Genomic DNA, 17,248 nt, shown 5'->3' with positions numbered 1-17,248 from the left:
GGGAACATGCATAAAGTCTTCTATGGCAGAAACTGGCAAAAAAGGGCGCAGATTTTTGTGGAAGTGTGGATTTGTGCAAAAATTCAAGCCATTTAGGCTTTTTGGCACCAGCCTCGCCACCTGTAGTTTTCAAAGAGGAAATAAAAAGTTGGGAGGGTTTGCGACCAACAGATTTGTGTATAATTTATGCCAGAAACGGACATACAACAGGTTAGGGCTGCTGTACATTGCTGCACAGAGATGCTGAGAAGCACAGGATGCTTGATGAGGTGCGCGCCTCTTCATATATTGGGTGATGGGAAAAATTATACTAAAACAGTCGTTGGAAATGCTGGGCTTAGTAAACTTTCGCTAAGGTGTTTTTGTTTTTTAATTTTCTTGTTTTTCTTGGGAAAAGGGGTGTTTTTGAACTTTTAATATCTTTTATTTTCTCAATACTTTATTTTACATTTTTTCCCCCTCCCAACTACGGTAATTTCATTGTGGGACTTGAAGTTGTGATCACTTAATTGCCGGTACCATATACAGCAATACTTCTGTATTGCAGTATAAAGTACCTTTTAATTGATATTTATTAATGGACATCCATACATGCGGTCCTGCGAGCTTTCTCTAGGCCCTGGGCTGCTGTGGCAATCCATTGGCACCCAATGATCGCCAGGAAGAAACCTCTTTTATTTAGCTGACTCGATGCCAAAGTCAGAATTGTCCATGGCATTTATGCAGTTAAACGGTCGCGTCCATAACTAGTCTGGTCGTGGCTGGAAGGTGTTGAAAACAGCCAGATCCCAAGCCCACTTCATAAAGCCCCCACAACTGTATAATGTAAATATACTTATTGCGGTTTTATGAAAGTGCGATTACCCATTAATTAGAAATGAGCGAACGTACTCGGTAAGGCCGATTTTCTCAATCGAGCACCGCGATTTTCGAGTACTTTACTACTTGGGTGAAAAAGTACTCGTGTGCGCTGTGGGTGAGCGGGGGGTTGCAGAGGGGAGTGGGGGGGGGGGGGGGGGGGAGAGGGAGAGAGAGTGGGCTCCCCGCTGCCGCCCCCCGGCGACCCCTGAGTACTTTTCACCCGAGTAGTGAAGTACTTGAAAATCGCGGTGCTCGATTGCGAAATCGGCCTTACCGAGTACGTTCGCTCATCTCTACCATTAATACATTTGTCTGGAACAAGTATTGATAAATGCGCGGCTCCTCTACGTGTGTTTAAGTACTTTAGTTGGTCTATAATAAAATGTAACTAAGCTGAACTGCAAAGAAATTGTGCACAAACTCTGGGCAATGCTAAAGCAGGAAAGGACTTTCCCTTACTACTGGCATGAATTTGGAAGCACAGGACCTTTTATCGTATTCTAGCATGATGTAGCATTAGACTTTTCTAGCATCCGTACTTGTGCAGAAGACCTAAAAGCAACGCCTGCACACTTTACATTTCATCTCAGGATCATTATGTGCATCTCTAAACGAGCGGCCATACTGGGTCAGCACGTGCCAGCCATTGGAAAGTAAGGAGGGAGTTCAGTCCGTACTGAAGTACTTACTGCAGACAGTCTATCAACTACATATTTAATACATACAGTAAAAGCATGCTCGGAATGCTGACTAAACCTCAATGTGTTTTTTTTCCAGTTTATGCAATCCGAGAAGCAGCCACTAACAATTTAATGAAGCTGGTGGAGAAGTTTGGTGCTGAGTGGGCCCAGAATACCATTGTCCCGAAGGTCCTGGCCATGGCGAATGATCCGAACTACCTGCATCGAATGACAACTCTGTTCTGTGTTAATGTACGTATTGTCTAATGGTCCCATCACTGGAGTAATCTACCTCTATGCATTCTAGTAGGGGCATGTTTCTATTACCGCCACAAGCCTTCACTCAACCGTGAGTTTAAGGACCCGACCGGACAGCATCATTGATCCTTATGTCAGTTTGTGTCATTAGACCCTTTGATGGGCCGTCCACGCAGTTTCCTGTATTATGCTTGTGTGGTTGGGATATTTTTTGACTCTTCATTTTATTAATATATATATATATTTCTCTCCAGGCTCTCTCTGAAGCATGTGGCAAGGACATCACCACTAAACTGATGCTGCCTATTGTATTAAAGATGGCAGCTGATCAAGTGGCTAATGTTCGCTTTAATGTAGCCAAATCACTACAAAGGATAGGACCAGTCCTGGATAGCAAGTATGTATTAGTGTAAATAATCCTACAAATCTGGAATGTCTGATGTCAGTTTCCTATAAAAATGATTTATAATGAATTTCTGCAATCTCTTTTAAACTACATGAAGGGAAATTACTACTATTATTCTGCTTTCACTATTGGCTTAATTCAAGATGATCCTGTCAGAAATTTGCTTAAAGTAGTCGTCCAGTGAAAACACTTTTTTTTTTCTCCCATCCCCGCTTGTCAAATTCTGGAGGTCTTCTGTGCACATTGTGCACTCTTCCATGTGGTGCAGCCTCCTGTCTGATGCTTATCAGACACCAGCTTGCTGTTTCACCTTCACTGTGTTCTGTGATATCTGTCCCATGGTGCATCAGTGCATGAGCTGCTAGAGTTATTACTATCTTTGCCTGCTGGGGGGACAGTGTAAATATGAAATGACCTCTAAATTCACCTAAATAAGTTAGACTATAAGTATACGGTTATGGAGGATGAGCTATGATCTCATTCATTGTGTGATGGGAGCAGCTAATCAACAGTAATAGGAGTTACTGTAGCTCCAACTAGAATCTTGGCTTTAAAATGAGACCAAAATCACGTTTCTGGTCACGATCTGACAAGAGCTACAACCTTCAGAGGTGAGCTAGATGGACTTAACTTGCAGCTTTCACTTCAGCCTGTGCAGAGCAGAGGGCCCATAGGGAGGGAAGGATCTGTGAATTCTCCCCTTAATCCCAGGGGAGGGGAACATGGAATTTCCTCCATGTTATATCAACCCTCTTTTTATACTTGGGGTCCTTTTAGATGAGCCGCTTTGAATGAGCGTGTGACGTCATCGTTGGCTCACGCACTCGGTTTACACTGGCAGATACATTGTTGGCGTCTTTAAATTGTTTAGACTTTCATATTCGCTGAATTCGTGAATGAAGAAGGCTTGAAGAGCTCTGTTCAAACCGAGCATTAAGTGGATGACCCTACATAAAATGAACCCCGAGCCAAAAGAGAACAATTGTAGTTTACCTACGTTTAGACGGAACCATTTTTTTTTGTACGATAATCATTCAAACAAGCAAGAGTAAACGATATTGTTCCGTCTTAAATACCTCAGTGAGGGCCGTCTTCAGCTGCCAAGGTGGCCAAAAACCAGCAGAGACAGCATCGGGGTGGGGAGGGGAGCACTGCAGCCCCCTCATTCTAGGGATCAGCAGGTCTCAGCAGTGGGACCCCCACTGATCAATACTTGTAACGTGTCTGACATGTCAAAGGTTATCTGAAAGTGTAGTTACTCTTTAACCCTTAATCACATGACCTATTTTGGCCTTCAGGTCAGAGTCTTCTTTTTCAAAACGGACATCTGTCACTTTGTGGCGATAACGTTTGAATGCTTTTACTTAATGAGATTCTGATATTTTTCTTAGTAACCTACTGTTTCACTTTATACCTTGCCCTCTTAGTGGGCAGGAACTGACTGGACTGAAGCCTCCTCTTAAAATGTACCAGGGACTCATCTACACAAATGGTTTTCTCGGGGTGTACGCCTGGGAAAACTTGGCATTAAAATGCTCTAATACTGATTTTATTTAATCGATTTTAACTGGGATCATTGTTGGGTGGGCACTGTGTATTGTCGTTATAATGGAGGAAACTTGATTATAATGACAATAATGGTATACAATATCAGCACCCCTGTAGACCCTAATGCTCGGCTTCTTTACTAGCCTCATACTTAATACAATGTTCCAAAATGTTGTTATTTCTGATGCATGCATGAGGGCCACCTGTGGGGTTTCTCAAAAATAGTTGAGATTTTCTCTAATCAAATTTTAGGCATATAAATTGGTTTGTGTTACTGTCAGGGCAATGAAGTGGTCAAAACAAACAAACTTGAAAAGTCCTCCTCGCTGATCCCTGCTGTGTCAAGGTAGATCTGGGAGTTCCCAGTAAATTTGGGGGTCTGGGGTATGAAATTTTCAGGGCTAATCTATGTAGGATCAAATGAATCGGGGGACTCTGCAGTTGTAGTCCTTGGATGATATGAGGAAAGTTAGACACTAACTACTCTAATAAAATTACAGATCACACCCAATGCAATATTACCTAAGCCGCCGATCACAAATCCTCTCATAGACTCGACTTCTAACCATGACTTAAACACGTTGATGGTTAGAGAGCGAGATTGTACTTTGAACAGTATGTTCTGATCTTCTGCGACTAGACAGTCGGCACCGACTGACCAATCACAGTGATTGCTGGGACAGGACCACTCTGATTGGTCCCCAGCAACTAGTAGTGATTGGCTGCTAACTATGTCAGTAGCCATTTCTACAGTGTCACCCATTTGCGCTAACTAACCCCTTCAAACCACAGGGTATACATTTACACCCTGGCCAGGAAGTAAAGTAGAAATGCTAAGGGATCTTGGAACAAGATGACAAACTATTTACTAAAAAAAAGCTTATGTAAATGCAGTAAAACATTCTGAAAATTATATACATGTGGTAGTAACAATAAAGTTATCCTGTCAATTCGACCACAAAGTGAATGAATGCTGTAGATAGAACTTCCAAAGAACAGTGATGAAATTGCAGGTTTTCCTCCCCGTTGATTATGAATGAGATGCGTTACTGGACACAGCCCGTAGTCAGGTGCCGTTTCTGGAAAAACAGCAGACCCTTTCTTCAAGTCCTGTACGGACCTCTTTAACTTGGGACTATAAGTAAACGGACCATCAGCCAATAGCTCTTAGGACGGCCCCATGTCTCGGGTCACTGTCACACCATGCATTTTAGCATCCGTATTATGGAGGCAACACACCGACATCCTGCAGTTCAATTGAACCAAACTTGGATTATGTTGGGGACAGTTTTATTGCAGCATGTTATTCTGTAGCAAGGGTCATTAGACCAAACTTAGATGGCTTTCTGTTGTGTTATTGCAGTACATTACAATCAGATGTCAAGCCTGTACTTCAGAAGCTGGGTCAGGATGAAGACATGGACGTTAAATATTTTGCCCAGGAAGCCATGACCGGTAGGTTTTTGTATTAATCGTTGTTTTTTATTTATATACAATTAACCAGATGCCAATTTTTTCACATGCTGAGGAGCGTTTAAATTTCTGAGAAAATTACTGCTTTTTGGGGGGCGGCTGCTTAGTACTGTTCTTACACAAGGTTGGGGGATGGGTTGTTTTTACTGCCCTGTATTAGTGGATCAGTAAGTATAGGGCCACTTTCTGTGACTTTTGAAGTATGCAACATGATTTAATTCCACTGTCAAATTAGTTGTGTAGGCAGTCTATTGTAATGGGCAAAGACTGCAGAGGGTCATTCAAATTACCTACAGCAACCAGATTCCAGCTCTCATTTTTCAGACGCACAGCAGCTGACTTCAACAGAAGCTGTCCGTGTGAGAAACCGCAGAAAATCATGCTGTGGTATTTCTTTCCTGTGCGTGCGATCCGCACGGCAGGAAAGAAAATGACATCCACAGGTATTTAATTACCTGCGGATGCTTAATAGATGTCTATGGGCATATTGAACTGTGGATCATCCGCGCAGATTCCACAATTCAGTTTTGCCTGCGGACATGACTCCTTAGGCTGGGGTCACACGGGACGGAAATGCTACAGAATTCCACATGCGTTTTTTTAAACTGAGACTTAAGCAGCAAAGTGGACGAGATTTGCAGAAATCTGTCACGCACTGCGGACAAGCCACGCGAAAAACTGACATGCAGCGCAGAATTCAAATCCGCGACATGTCAATTTTGGGTCCGTTTCCACTGCAGACTCTCTTCTCTCTTGGAGAGGTTTCCATAGCAAAATACAGGTTGAAAAGCTGCTTTAAAACCCAAGCCAACTAGTGCGGGGTTTAAAGCGGCCTTATCGCTGCGGAAGTTTTGCAGAATTTTCACACAGTCCCACTGCGGACATTCCTTGAGACTTCTGTCTCAGGTGAACCCAGCCTTACAGGAAAAACATTCCCCCCCCCCCCCCCCCCCTTATATACTGCTTTAAATATTGTAAAAATGAAAACTAAAACTACCCATAATTTGATCTAGCCACATCTGTAACAACCCATACTATAAAATAATGCATTATTTATCCAGCATGGTAAATGTTAGAGATGAGCGAACGTGCTCGTTTAGGGCAATTACTCGATCGAGCATCGCTTTTTCCGAGTAAATGCCTACTCGTGCGAAAAGATTCGGGGAGCGGCGTGGTGGAGCAACCCCATCCCCCCCCCCCCCCCCCCCCCGAATCTGTTCGTCCAATTTAAGCAGTTACACGATAAAAGCAATGCTCGATCGAGTAATTGCCCTAAACGAGTACGTTCGCTCATCTCTAGTAAATTTGATTTTAAAAAAACACACCAAAAAAAGTGTTTAGTTCTCCTCCTTCGACAAAACGGGAATTAAAAAATTATCAAAACGTCCCACCTCAAAAGGTACTAAAGCTCCATATTGTGCAGTCATAAAACAGTGAGGCCTCCATAGATGTGGTCTCATAACCGTAACGACCTGGAGAATAAAGGGTGCGTAATAATTATACCACATTGAGCTGTAAAAATAAATTGCGCCAGCAAGGAAAAAATGTAAGTTAATCCATGCCTTACATGTACCTGAAATTGGTTCCTATAATAACTAGAACTTATCTCGCAAATTACAAGGCGTCATAGAGCTACAGTGATGGGAAAAAAAGTTATGGCTGATGGAATACGAAAGGGGAAATGACTTGCTAGTTTTTCAGGCTAACATTAATTGCCTTCTGTCACGAACAGGGGTTTTAAAATGCAATTAACTAAGTCCTGCAACAAATATATTTACGTGAGACTAACGCAAAATGTACAATAAAGTGAATTTTTGGGAAGTTTTTTTTTTTCCCCCTTTAAATTAAGGGTTAATTGATGGTTGCCGTTGCATAGTCCTCTCCACCATTCTTTCCTTGTACCTCCCACTACAGCTTTGTATTGTAATTCTTTTTCTTCTGTGCAGTCCTTGCCTTGGCATAAGAAGCTGCAGACAACCCGTCCCCTTCATGTATGTTCAGTATGTAGTAGAATGATGTTTTGAACCTCTGCGGAAGAACCTCTCAAGACCTCTCAGAAACAAATGGCAACTACTGTTGGAAGACCACATTCCCTGCATATGTGCCTCTTCTGAAAGACGTTTAGTTTTCTTTTTACTATGTTATTTATAAATTTCTGGTCACTTTTATTTGCAGTACAAAGGAGTCTTGTTACTGGTGGCGGTCCGTGTATTATGGGGTAGTGGTGTTTTAGGTAATGACAAAGGGTTGTGGACCTGATGAAGCTGTTGGCGGTGAGAGAAGTGTTCGGACCTAAATGGGGGATTATAATCAGCGAAATGGTGTAGGGTCAGAACAGCCTGGCATCAAAATGAACCCGGTTCAGTGCCTGGGGAAGGGAAATGGGCAATGGGGAGCTAAAGATGAAGTATCTCGAAAGTCAGGTGCCAACGATAAAAGTCTTCGACTACTTGTAGCTTAGCCCATTGTGATAGGTCCATTCTCCTTACGCTGAATCTAGAGAAGACCAATCCCTGACCCAAAGCTCCTGCTGGATGTGGTCGGTGGTGGTGGAGAGCCGGGATCTTAGCTGGTACAGATTCAATCCCTTCTACATTGTATTTTTGCCATATTTCCTTATGTTATTTTATATTTCTTCCTCTGTAGTTTGAGCTCGATGTCTGATGGAAGACCACAAGAAAGTCTCCACTAACTATTTTTTTTTCTTTTTGCTTTAACATTTTGTCCATCGCTGCAGGCACTGGAATGAAATAGCAACTGTGCGGTGGTCAATCTTTTTGCATGTCTGGCATGATTAAGGACAGTGCTTACCTACTGACATTGTCTGGACTATGTCGGGCTGTGTCCATAGTGGAAGACATTGCATTCCATCTTTGTGTTTTTGGGGGTCTTTTTTTGTTTTTAGCTAGTTGGCTTTGCACCCCAATGCCTGGAGAAAAGGTGCTCCCATTTTAAAATAACCACCTATCTAAGAGAATCCACCAGAAGCAACAGCCTTTTAATTAAATGCAAAAATTAACTGAAGTCCCCTCGCTTTGGGACATTCCTTGAAGGTTAACTCAATATTGACTGTAGAAATTGTCATGTGCTTGATGATAAAGGAAATAAACATAACTCGAAGAATGTGGTTTCTGGCTATTTGTGTGTGCTTCATCACTACTTTCTAAGGTCTTTAAACAAAACTCTTAGAGCTGTAAGCTATTTCACGGTCAAGAATTGTACTATTCTTGTGAAATCATGAGCCCATGTGAAGAAAATAAGGACTGTATATAGCCCTCTAGGCTATAATGGGGCACTTGGCATTTTTCACTGTTCTCGTTGACCTCTGGGTTGCAATGTTAGGTAGTTGTAGGTGAAGCCTCCACAATGTTGTGAGTGGACCTTTAAAAGGGCTTTCTACACAAAATACCATTGATGACTTATCTCTCAGGGTAGGTAATCAATAGTTGATCAGCAGGAGTCTGTTGCTTGATCCTGGCTGATTAGCTGAGCGGTCACCTGCTATCCACGCCTTGATACACGGGTTGGAGCAGAAGCTGCTGCTGCAAGCTCTATGTGGTAGCGACTCTTGTACCTGCGGGTGCAGCTCCCATTCATTTTAGTGAGAGCTGCACCTTGCAGTTGCAATTGCTGGTCATTACACAGGGGTTGGAGTGAACTGCTTCAGCTCCAATCTTGTGTTTTGCGGGTGACGGCCGCTGCCTGAACAGGTGATCAGCTGGAGTCTTAAGGATAGGTCATCAATAAAAAGTAACCTGAAAAACACCTTTTTGCATACCTTTTTTTTTTTTTGCAAATAGAAAAAACGCAATACATCCAACACAACCCATATAATAAAGTAACCCTTGATCGTACACAAAGAATTAACACCATTTAGCATATATGGCGAAGCATAAGAGTATGAAGAAAAGACAGTACAATAGTTAGGGCCACGGCTACAAAGCTATGCACTAAGCCCCCCTGACTTTGAAAGGCCCCCTTAAAGGGGTTGTCTGGGTGTTTTAACACCTTTTTAAAAAACCATCCAACTCCCGTTAAGTAGCTGTACTTACCTGTCCTCTGCCCTGGCGATACAGCGCTGCAGCCCCCGATGGTTCTCCCGGTCTGTTGAGTAACAGCATCTGAGCAGTTATGGCAGAAGAACGGCACCTGACTTGCTGTAGCAATTCCATGACAAAACGCTAAAGACTGCAGTGCTATATATGAGGGCAGGTAAGTACCCCTGCTTGTAGTATTTTACTGTATCTATTTTTAAAAACTGTTATAACATCCGGACAACCCCTTTAAGAAGGTTTTTTTAAAATACCTGTATTAAAGAAAAACACCCTGTTCTGTGAATATTTGTGCTATTTTGGATGATTTGGAAATGCTCTTAAAAATTTTTGGTCTTGAAAGGATTTTTTTTCCCACTTCTTTTTCCATCCCCACCTTCCAAGAGCCTAAAGTTTTCGTTTTTCATTTTTCCTTTGACAGGTGCAGCACTAGGGCTGATTTCATGCAGGACGGGTTGTATTTTTTTTTTGTAATGGTATATTTGCATGTGCCACAAGTGGAGTGAAATGAATGCCAAAAACAGACCTTTCACTGAGTGGCTGTAGACTCTAAAATAACCTCTTGCACTCTTACAAAGCAATGGGAATCGGGTCTTAAGGCGGCTACATACTAAGGGTGCAGTCACACGGGGTGCAGATGTTCAGCAAAAGCCACAGCATACTTTGCCGAGTGGATTTTGACACTAATCTGCAGTAGATTTCACTTTCTTAATTGAGGCGGGACCGTCTGCTGCTTCTTCACCCCAATGGTGGTGTGGAATTTGACGTGGATTTTCTGCTGCGGAAAATCTGCACCAAATCTGCTACACTTGAATGCCCCCTAAAAAGGGTAATTGTTAATCAGAAAGTGACCTCTGGTTACAATTGTTTTATTTTAAACCAAGATTTTTATTTTTTTTTCCATTGAAAGGGTTTAATCAGAGCAGTTAACCCTTTAAAGGCCTCTGTCAATTCTGAGATCACAGGGAGCCGTGTGCTGTTAGCCGGGGGCCTTCTGAAAGGCCCCAGGGCTGCAATGGCAGAATGCCCATCAAGCCATGCACATGGGGTGGCTTGATAGCATTACATTATACTGCGATCAGGCAGGCAGTCTATGGCATTACATCATACTGCAGGAGCGATCAAAGCATCGCAAGTTGAGGTTCCCTGTGGAGACTAAAGAAAAGTAAAAATAAGATCAATAAAGTTTTTACTAATTAAAAAAAGTTGCCATATTCATAATAGAATCTAAACAAAACAAAAATACATATTTGGTATCACTGCATCCGTAAGAGTCCGATCTATCAAACTAACGCATAATTTACACAGCACGATGAATGTAGTCAGTAAAAAAAAAAAAACACCAGAAATGCATTTTGTTTCCTGTCTCCAAGAAAAAATGCAACCAAAAGCGATCAAAAAGTCTTATGTAATCCAAAATGGTACCAACGCAAACTACAGGACGTCCCACAAAAAATGAGCCCTCTCACAACTATGTTGACGGAAAAATAAAGCGATTGCGCGTAGAAGATGGCGGCAGAAAATGGTTAAAAATGAAATATCTTCAAAAAAAAAAAATACAAGTAGTACAGCAAAAAAAACTATACACATTTGGTATCGCAGTAATCGTACTGACCCATAGAATAAAGTTATCCTGTCATTTTTGTTGCAGTTTGTGCGCCGTAGAAACACGATGCACCGAAAAATGGTGGAATTTCATTTTTCCCCCATTTCTCTCCACTTATAATGGACTGAAAAACTTCTTTAAAAAATCCTATGGTACATTAAATAGCACCATTGAAAAATACAACTCGTCCCGCAAAAAAACAAGCCCTCATACAGTGACGTTGATGGATAAATAAAGGAGTTATGATTTTTTTTTTAACGGGGGGGGGGGGGGGGGGGGGAGCTTGGTCACTAAGGGGTTAAAATAACAGGTTACACCTACATATAAAGGAGGGTGACTTTACACAAGACGAATATTGGCCAAAAAGATAGGTTAAACTAGTAATTTTTAGCAATGGTTACCCATGTAAACCCGGGAACCGGCAGGTACTGAACGAGAAATCGCTCATTAGTTACTAGTCACTCCATTTCAGCTCACTAAGGCCTCCTTCCCACGAGCGTGACGGGCTCCGCAGCGTAATATTCCGCTGTGAAGCCCGTCACGGCGCCCCCCAGAGCCCCTATACTTACCTGCGGGAGATAGCGTGAAATCGCTTCCCCGCCCACCGCCGCGCGTCACCGCCCGTCACCGCCCACCGCCCTCGCGTCACCAGCCGTGTCACGTGCACGGCCGGCCGTGTCACGTGACGCGGCCGGACCGCGTCATTTGGCGTCATATGACGCTCGGCGGTGGGCGGGGAAAGCGTTTTTTCACGCTATCTCCCGCTGGTTACAGCGGGAGATGGCGTGAATGGACGGCTTCCATTGACTGCAATGGAAGCCGTCAGTGCGTACAGCCCGTCCTCACCCACAGAAAATAGAGCATGCTGCGGGTGAGGACGGGAGAAATCGCGGTGCGTAATTCCGCGGTGGAATTACGCATCGTGAGCATTGTGCTATTAGGTTCAATAGAACCTAATAGCTGCGGGCAACGCAGCGGATTTTCGCCGCGAATTACGCGGCGGAAATCCGTTCGTGGGAAGGAGGCCTAAGGGCCCCTTCACACTGGCGAGGGCCATGAATCACAACCCGATATTGCACTTGCCACCATGGTAAAGCCCCGTGGATGCGAGGTGGTTTCATGTGAAAACAGCCCTGCATCACTTCAGGAGGAAGGGAATCTCCCACCGCAGCTGTCGGAGAACTGTGCAATCCTCTGCTGCAGCTCTGATTATGTTCAATGGGGGCGCTGCCACCGGCGCATTGTAAACAATGGGCGATCTCGCAGAAAGATGGAACATGCTGCAAAGTGTTTCCTGCATAGCATCACGGTGCCATGAGCGAAAACATCGCTAAGGTGTATGAACCCATTCAAAAGTATGGGTTTCATATTTGTGCGAAATTTCTGCATCTCGCAACGCACTCATCTTGCAAGATTTTCTCGCCAGTGTGTAGACAGTCTGAGTGACTCTTGCTCAGTGTAAACAGGTAGCTGTTCATGTTTGAACGACTGCCTGTTCCCAGTGAATGGAGGCGGGTGGCTGGAAGAGATCTCCGGCAACAATATTTTAAGGCAATCACTTGGCTGACTACAGTCTGTAACGGTCAGGACTGGAGATGACTCGGAGCCTGGCAGTTTAACCCCTTACATGCTACAATCAATAGCAACTGCAGCATGGAAGCAGATGACTGGGACAGGGCTCCTCCTGTCACTAATCTGCACCCCACAATGCGAACGTAAGGTATCAATGGGTTCCTATGGCAGCTGTTTGCCATATAACTGTCTATTAGACCCCGCCTCCGACAGAGTCTGATAGGCTGATGTAATATTTAGTGCATTCAACAACTAAGTAATGCAGTGTACTATTCGCATGATTGAATGATGACAAGTTCAAGTCCTTTTGAGGGGCTAAAAATAGTGTTAAAATTTAATTTAAAAAAAAATCCCCAAAAAAGCAAAATAAAAAAAAAACTGTTATATGTGCCTGAAACTAGTAGCAATAAAAACTGTGAATTCTTCCCTCAAAACAAGTCCCACATAGCTATAAAAAATGCTATGGTCTTAGAATGCCACGATGCAGTTAGTTTTAATTTAAAAATGTGTATTTTTTTCTTTCTGCTAAAATGGTAAAGTTCACTATATAAACTTTGTATTACAGTAATCGCACTGATCAAAACTAAGATTTTTTATTTTTTTTTCCCCCTGAATGTTGAACACTGTGAAAGCAAAGTCCCAAAACTATGGTGGACCTTCTGTTGGGTTTTTCTATATCTTTCAACACCCGTACACCCCCCAAAAGAAAACTTTTTTTTTTTTTTTATAAAAGTTATACAATTATTTACACCAGGTGCCATTTCACAAAAAACAAACCCCGATACATATATGTTGACTAGTTGTGGCCCTTGCGGTGAGACTATGAAGATTGCTTTGTCCTTTTGGGATCTTTATTAGCAGTTCTCTATTCTCCCGTTTCTTGGCCTGTGCTACTTATGGTCTTTGTGGACTTAGTGGTCAGTGTGAAAAATGCATGATTTTAGCTTAAGGAATTTTTGGTGTTTTTTTTTTTTTTTTTGAATTTTCAGTTGTCCCAATAAAAAAAAATAATAATAATAAAATAAAAAAAAATAGTTTTAGAATAAAATGTAATTTATACAATTGATTATTTTCTGGGGCCACATTCCCTAAAAGGCCCGATTCACATGATAGACTATCCTAAGGTTATGGGCTTGAAGGACGGGGCTGCTGTCAGCCCTGGAAGTTGTTGAGTGGTCCATGCATTAGACTCCTCTGCAGTCACACACACTGGATATGCCTATAGGAAATCTACCCAGTGTGCACATAGCCTTGGGCATAGGTTAGAGAGCAGTACGCTAAGTTTATTAATGCAGATCTATCTGTATGGTTTCTGACTGTACCAGAGACCTCGATTTGCATATTATTCCATCAAGTAGTGCAATTTGAATTGTAAAAATTTCTACATTCTGATTTTTGTGCTATTTAAATTAAAGATATTCCGGTGTCTGGATGCGGATGGAAAAATGGATCTTTCACCATCCAAACAGTTTGGCGGTATGATAGAACTGCACTGTGGGAGGATGTGTAATTGTGTTAGCGGTGATCGTGTGACACGTCAGATGCGGCTGTCAAGCGTTAGGTCTGCAGAAAAACTGATATTTGTGTAAATGAAAAATATTTGATGCTTGCAGTTCCTTCATTCATTTACAAAGTAAGGTTATATGCAGACCTGTCATCTTCAAAGCGCTGTCCAGTCTGTGAACAGTAGGAGTAGCTAAGCAGATTGATCCAGTGGCAAGATAAAGTAAGTGAACCCTTTAGAATTACCTGGATTTAAGTGCTTGTTACCCAAGTCAGTTATAGACAACAATCTAGAGGTAACACAGGACGACTGTCGCTCTTGTGCTTTAACACAGAAGCAATAGTTGTACAGTGAATGGAAGTAGAGTGCGCCAGAGATCTCTTCCAGCCATCCACCACTATTCATGTGAATCCGCAGTGGTTTAAAGATGTATAACTGCCTGTTTACCCTCTCAATGACCAAGATTTTTTTTTTCTCTTTTTGTTTTGTCAATGGAAGCCGTCTGTCCCGCGGCCATTCTGCAATGATCATTGCAGAATGATTGCGAGAGACGCGTCATCGCAATAGCAACAGCGCGGTGTCCTCTGTACTGCGCGTGTGCGCCAGCGCTCTGGCTGGCACAGTCGCAGCAGAGGAGAAGACCAGCAGAGAGGTACACTGGGGTTATCGGCCGGCCATCGGGGTCAAACTCTGCTGTGAGAATCCCGCATCGGGGTGTGACCCGCCCGTGTGCAGGTGGCCTTAATGACTTCTCCACGAGCTAGTTGCCAAAGGGCTACTTTCATGTGCAGCGTAAAATTTATGCTGTCAATTATGTACATTATTTGGCCACACATATAGACCCTGATTAATATATATGCGAAAGCCCTCACTGACTGACTCGCCACTAATTCTCTTGTCAGGGTAATTCTAAGTACAGCACCAATCAGGCCCACCCACTTGCCCCGCTGCCGGCCGTAAGAAGAAAACACCACACGGAGGTCTGGTATCGTTTCTCACACGGGACATGGCTGCGCTTCGCGCTTTATTACAGATTACATGAGATCTTATACCCTTTGTCTCATCACCAGGAATGGGTGATGGGCTAATAACCATATATGGGAAGTCCGGATTTCCGGCCTGAAACATGAAGGTTCAGATGCATAGTTGAACATCTTGATATTTTGCTACGGCGCCTCTGGAAAAACAGCCAAGTACGTGTCCTTGTGTCTGGTTCTTCCTTTGCTGTACATTTTAAGATACATTTTGTCTTCGCCTGGCAAGGCCTTTGGCATATCTGGTATAAGGCGACGTATTAAGTTTTTTCATAGTTAGTACAAATGAGAATAAAGTTAGTATACATAAAAAGAAAGGCACATAACTATACCTATGTAAATGTATATATTCCAGTGTTTTTCTTTCTACCTACAAGGATATATATGTATCCCTCTCAAACCCCCCTAAAAACTTAATATGGAGATCAAGTACCAGGCCTTGCACTCTTCCTCGGTCGTCTCTCCCTTGCGTCAGGGTTTCTCCACTGCCCATAAGTCCCTACTCCTAGGAGGGGGGGATCCCTACCTCACCTCAGAAGGAGGCCATGGATTCCCTGGGCTTATTTCCGGGCATCCATACCCTCTATCTGTACGAGTTAACACCCCGCAGGGTGTGCCCTCGCCGGAACCTAAGGTCTTCTGCACTATCCCTAGGCGAATGGGAAGTCCACTGACAGTCCATCTTATGAGACCGGGGCAGGCATAGTACTAGTACATTTCTCCATTCTTCTGGTAACGTACCTGGTTGGCATTATCGAAACTGGCTCTTCATCTTTTTCAAACAAGGGAAATGTTGGTGTCACATTATCCAGTCCCTTACTCATACTCTTTTTGATCAAAGGGATAATACACATACAGGAAATTACATACCCCACCTCTTTCTGCTAAAATCATATCCACGGCCACTCTATTTTGGACCGCCATGGATGCAGTGGGCCCTAACTGGTCAGCTAACCCTTGCAAAGGCATCCCTGTTGTAGTTTACAAACCTCTGCTGATTGTAATAGATATAATTCATCCAATCTACATTATTATTAACAGTGACAATAGCAAATAAGGACTCAAAACCTGCTTTAACCTGATTTCTAGAATTAAATTCATCTGGCACCCCCCTTGGCACTCCTATTGTATCTATGTATACATGTGGATCAAAGTTACCACCTGGAGTCTCAACTTCTCACCCTCAGTGTAGTGTTCATATTGCACATTTGATTGTATTAATTTGTTCTGATCCCTGAAACACGGGGCTAGTGTACAGTAGTCAAAGGTGTGTGTTAGAGAAATTGTACCACATTATAGCATGTAAAGGATATGCAGGATCATTAGTTTTTGCAGTGCGAAGTGTGGATCCAAGTGGGCTTTCCTTCGAGCTTGACTGCAGTTGGGGTGGTGAGCAACATCTGGTAAGGACATTCAAACTGGGTTTCTCGCTCAAACTTTTTTTTACATAGACCCTGTCACCTGGTTTCAGATTGTGACACTCATCTGTAGGACCTGGGAGAAAAGCAGAGACTACAGAATGCATTATTGACAATTCCTTGGAGGGACCCATGACAAAATTAACAAGAAAATCATTCCCCAAACTCTGATACTGAGGCATGTATCCTCCTGGAGAAAAAGAAAAAACTAATGGGAGCCACTCAATTCAAGATTTGACCATTTCCTTCATTGCCTTTTGTATCTACTTTCCCCCTACTCCGCGGATGGTAGGGTGTGTGAAAAACCTGGAATATACCCAAAACAGACATGATGTGTTTCATTATTTCACCTGTGAAGTGTGTACCTTTGTTTGACTCAATCACTTCCGGTACCCCATATCTGCAGATTACCTCATTCATGAGCTTCTGTGCGATTACCTGGAAATTACTTTGGTAACAGAGTAGGTCTCTAACCTGAAAAACATCAACAACAACAAGCACATATTCATGCTTCCCAACAAGTGGGAGCTGAGTGTAGCCAATTTGCAATCCCTGAAATGGGTAGAGTGGTCTAGGCAAGTGTTATGTGGCAAATTTACTTCTGCCCTGTTGCTTACGGCAAAGATCATGCAAAATTGGACAAATGATGCAGCAGCTACAGAAAACCCAGGAGCCACCCGTCCTTGTTCAAGTGTCGACATCATTGTTGCTTTGAGAGGTGCGTCTTTCCGTGCGTCAGCTGGGCCATCATGGGGCACAGGGACTATGGTAAGCAAGTTCTGTTGACTGTTCACCATACACCATCCCTTTTTAGTCCATTTGTCTTTTTCTTCCTT

At 43.0% G+C, this 17,248-nt stretch overlaps 1 protein-coding gene across 1 annotated transcript in view; it reads left to right on the top strand.

Annotated features, from left to right (window-relative positions):
- Positions 1 to 8,349, top strand: part of PPP2R1B (protein phosphatase 2 scaffold subunit Abeta) — a 45,799-nt gene extending 37,450 nt beyond the window's left edge. The window contains exons 12-15 of the mRNA XM_066606968.1: positions 1,639 to 1,793; positions 2,054 to 2,196; positions 5,117 to 5,208; positions 7,173 to 8,349. Coding sequence (XP_066463065.1) covers positions 1,639 to 1,793; positions 2,054 to 2,196; positions 5,117 to 5,208; positions 7,173 to 7,189 — 407 coding nt within the window. The 3' untranslated portion in view covers positions 7,190 to 8,349. The remainder of the gene's footprint in view (positions 1 to 1,638; positions 1,794 to 2,053; positions 2,197 to 5,116; positions 5,209 to 7,172) is intronic.
- Positions 8,350 to 17,248: the final 8,899 nt, after the last annotated feature.

This window comes from Eleutherodactylus coqui, chromosome 6 (assembly GCF_035609145.1).
Source record: "Eleutherodactylus coqui strain aEleCoq1 chromosome 6, aEleCoq1.hap1, whole genome shotgun sequence".
Taxonomy (NCBI): domain Eukaryota; kingdom Metazoa; phylum Chordata; class Amphibia; order Anura; family Eleutherodactylidae; genus Eleutherodactylus; species Eleutherodactylus coqui.
The sequence above is the reverse complement of the archived record's forward strand: the minus strand, read 5'-3'. Positions and strand labels throughout refer to the sequence as shown.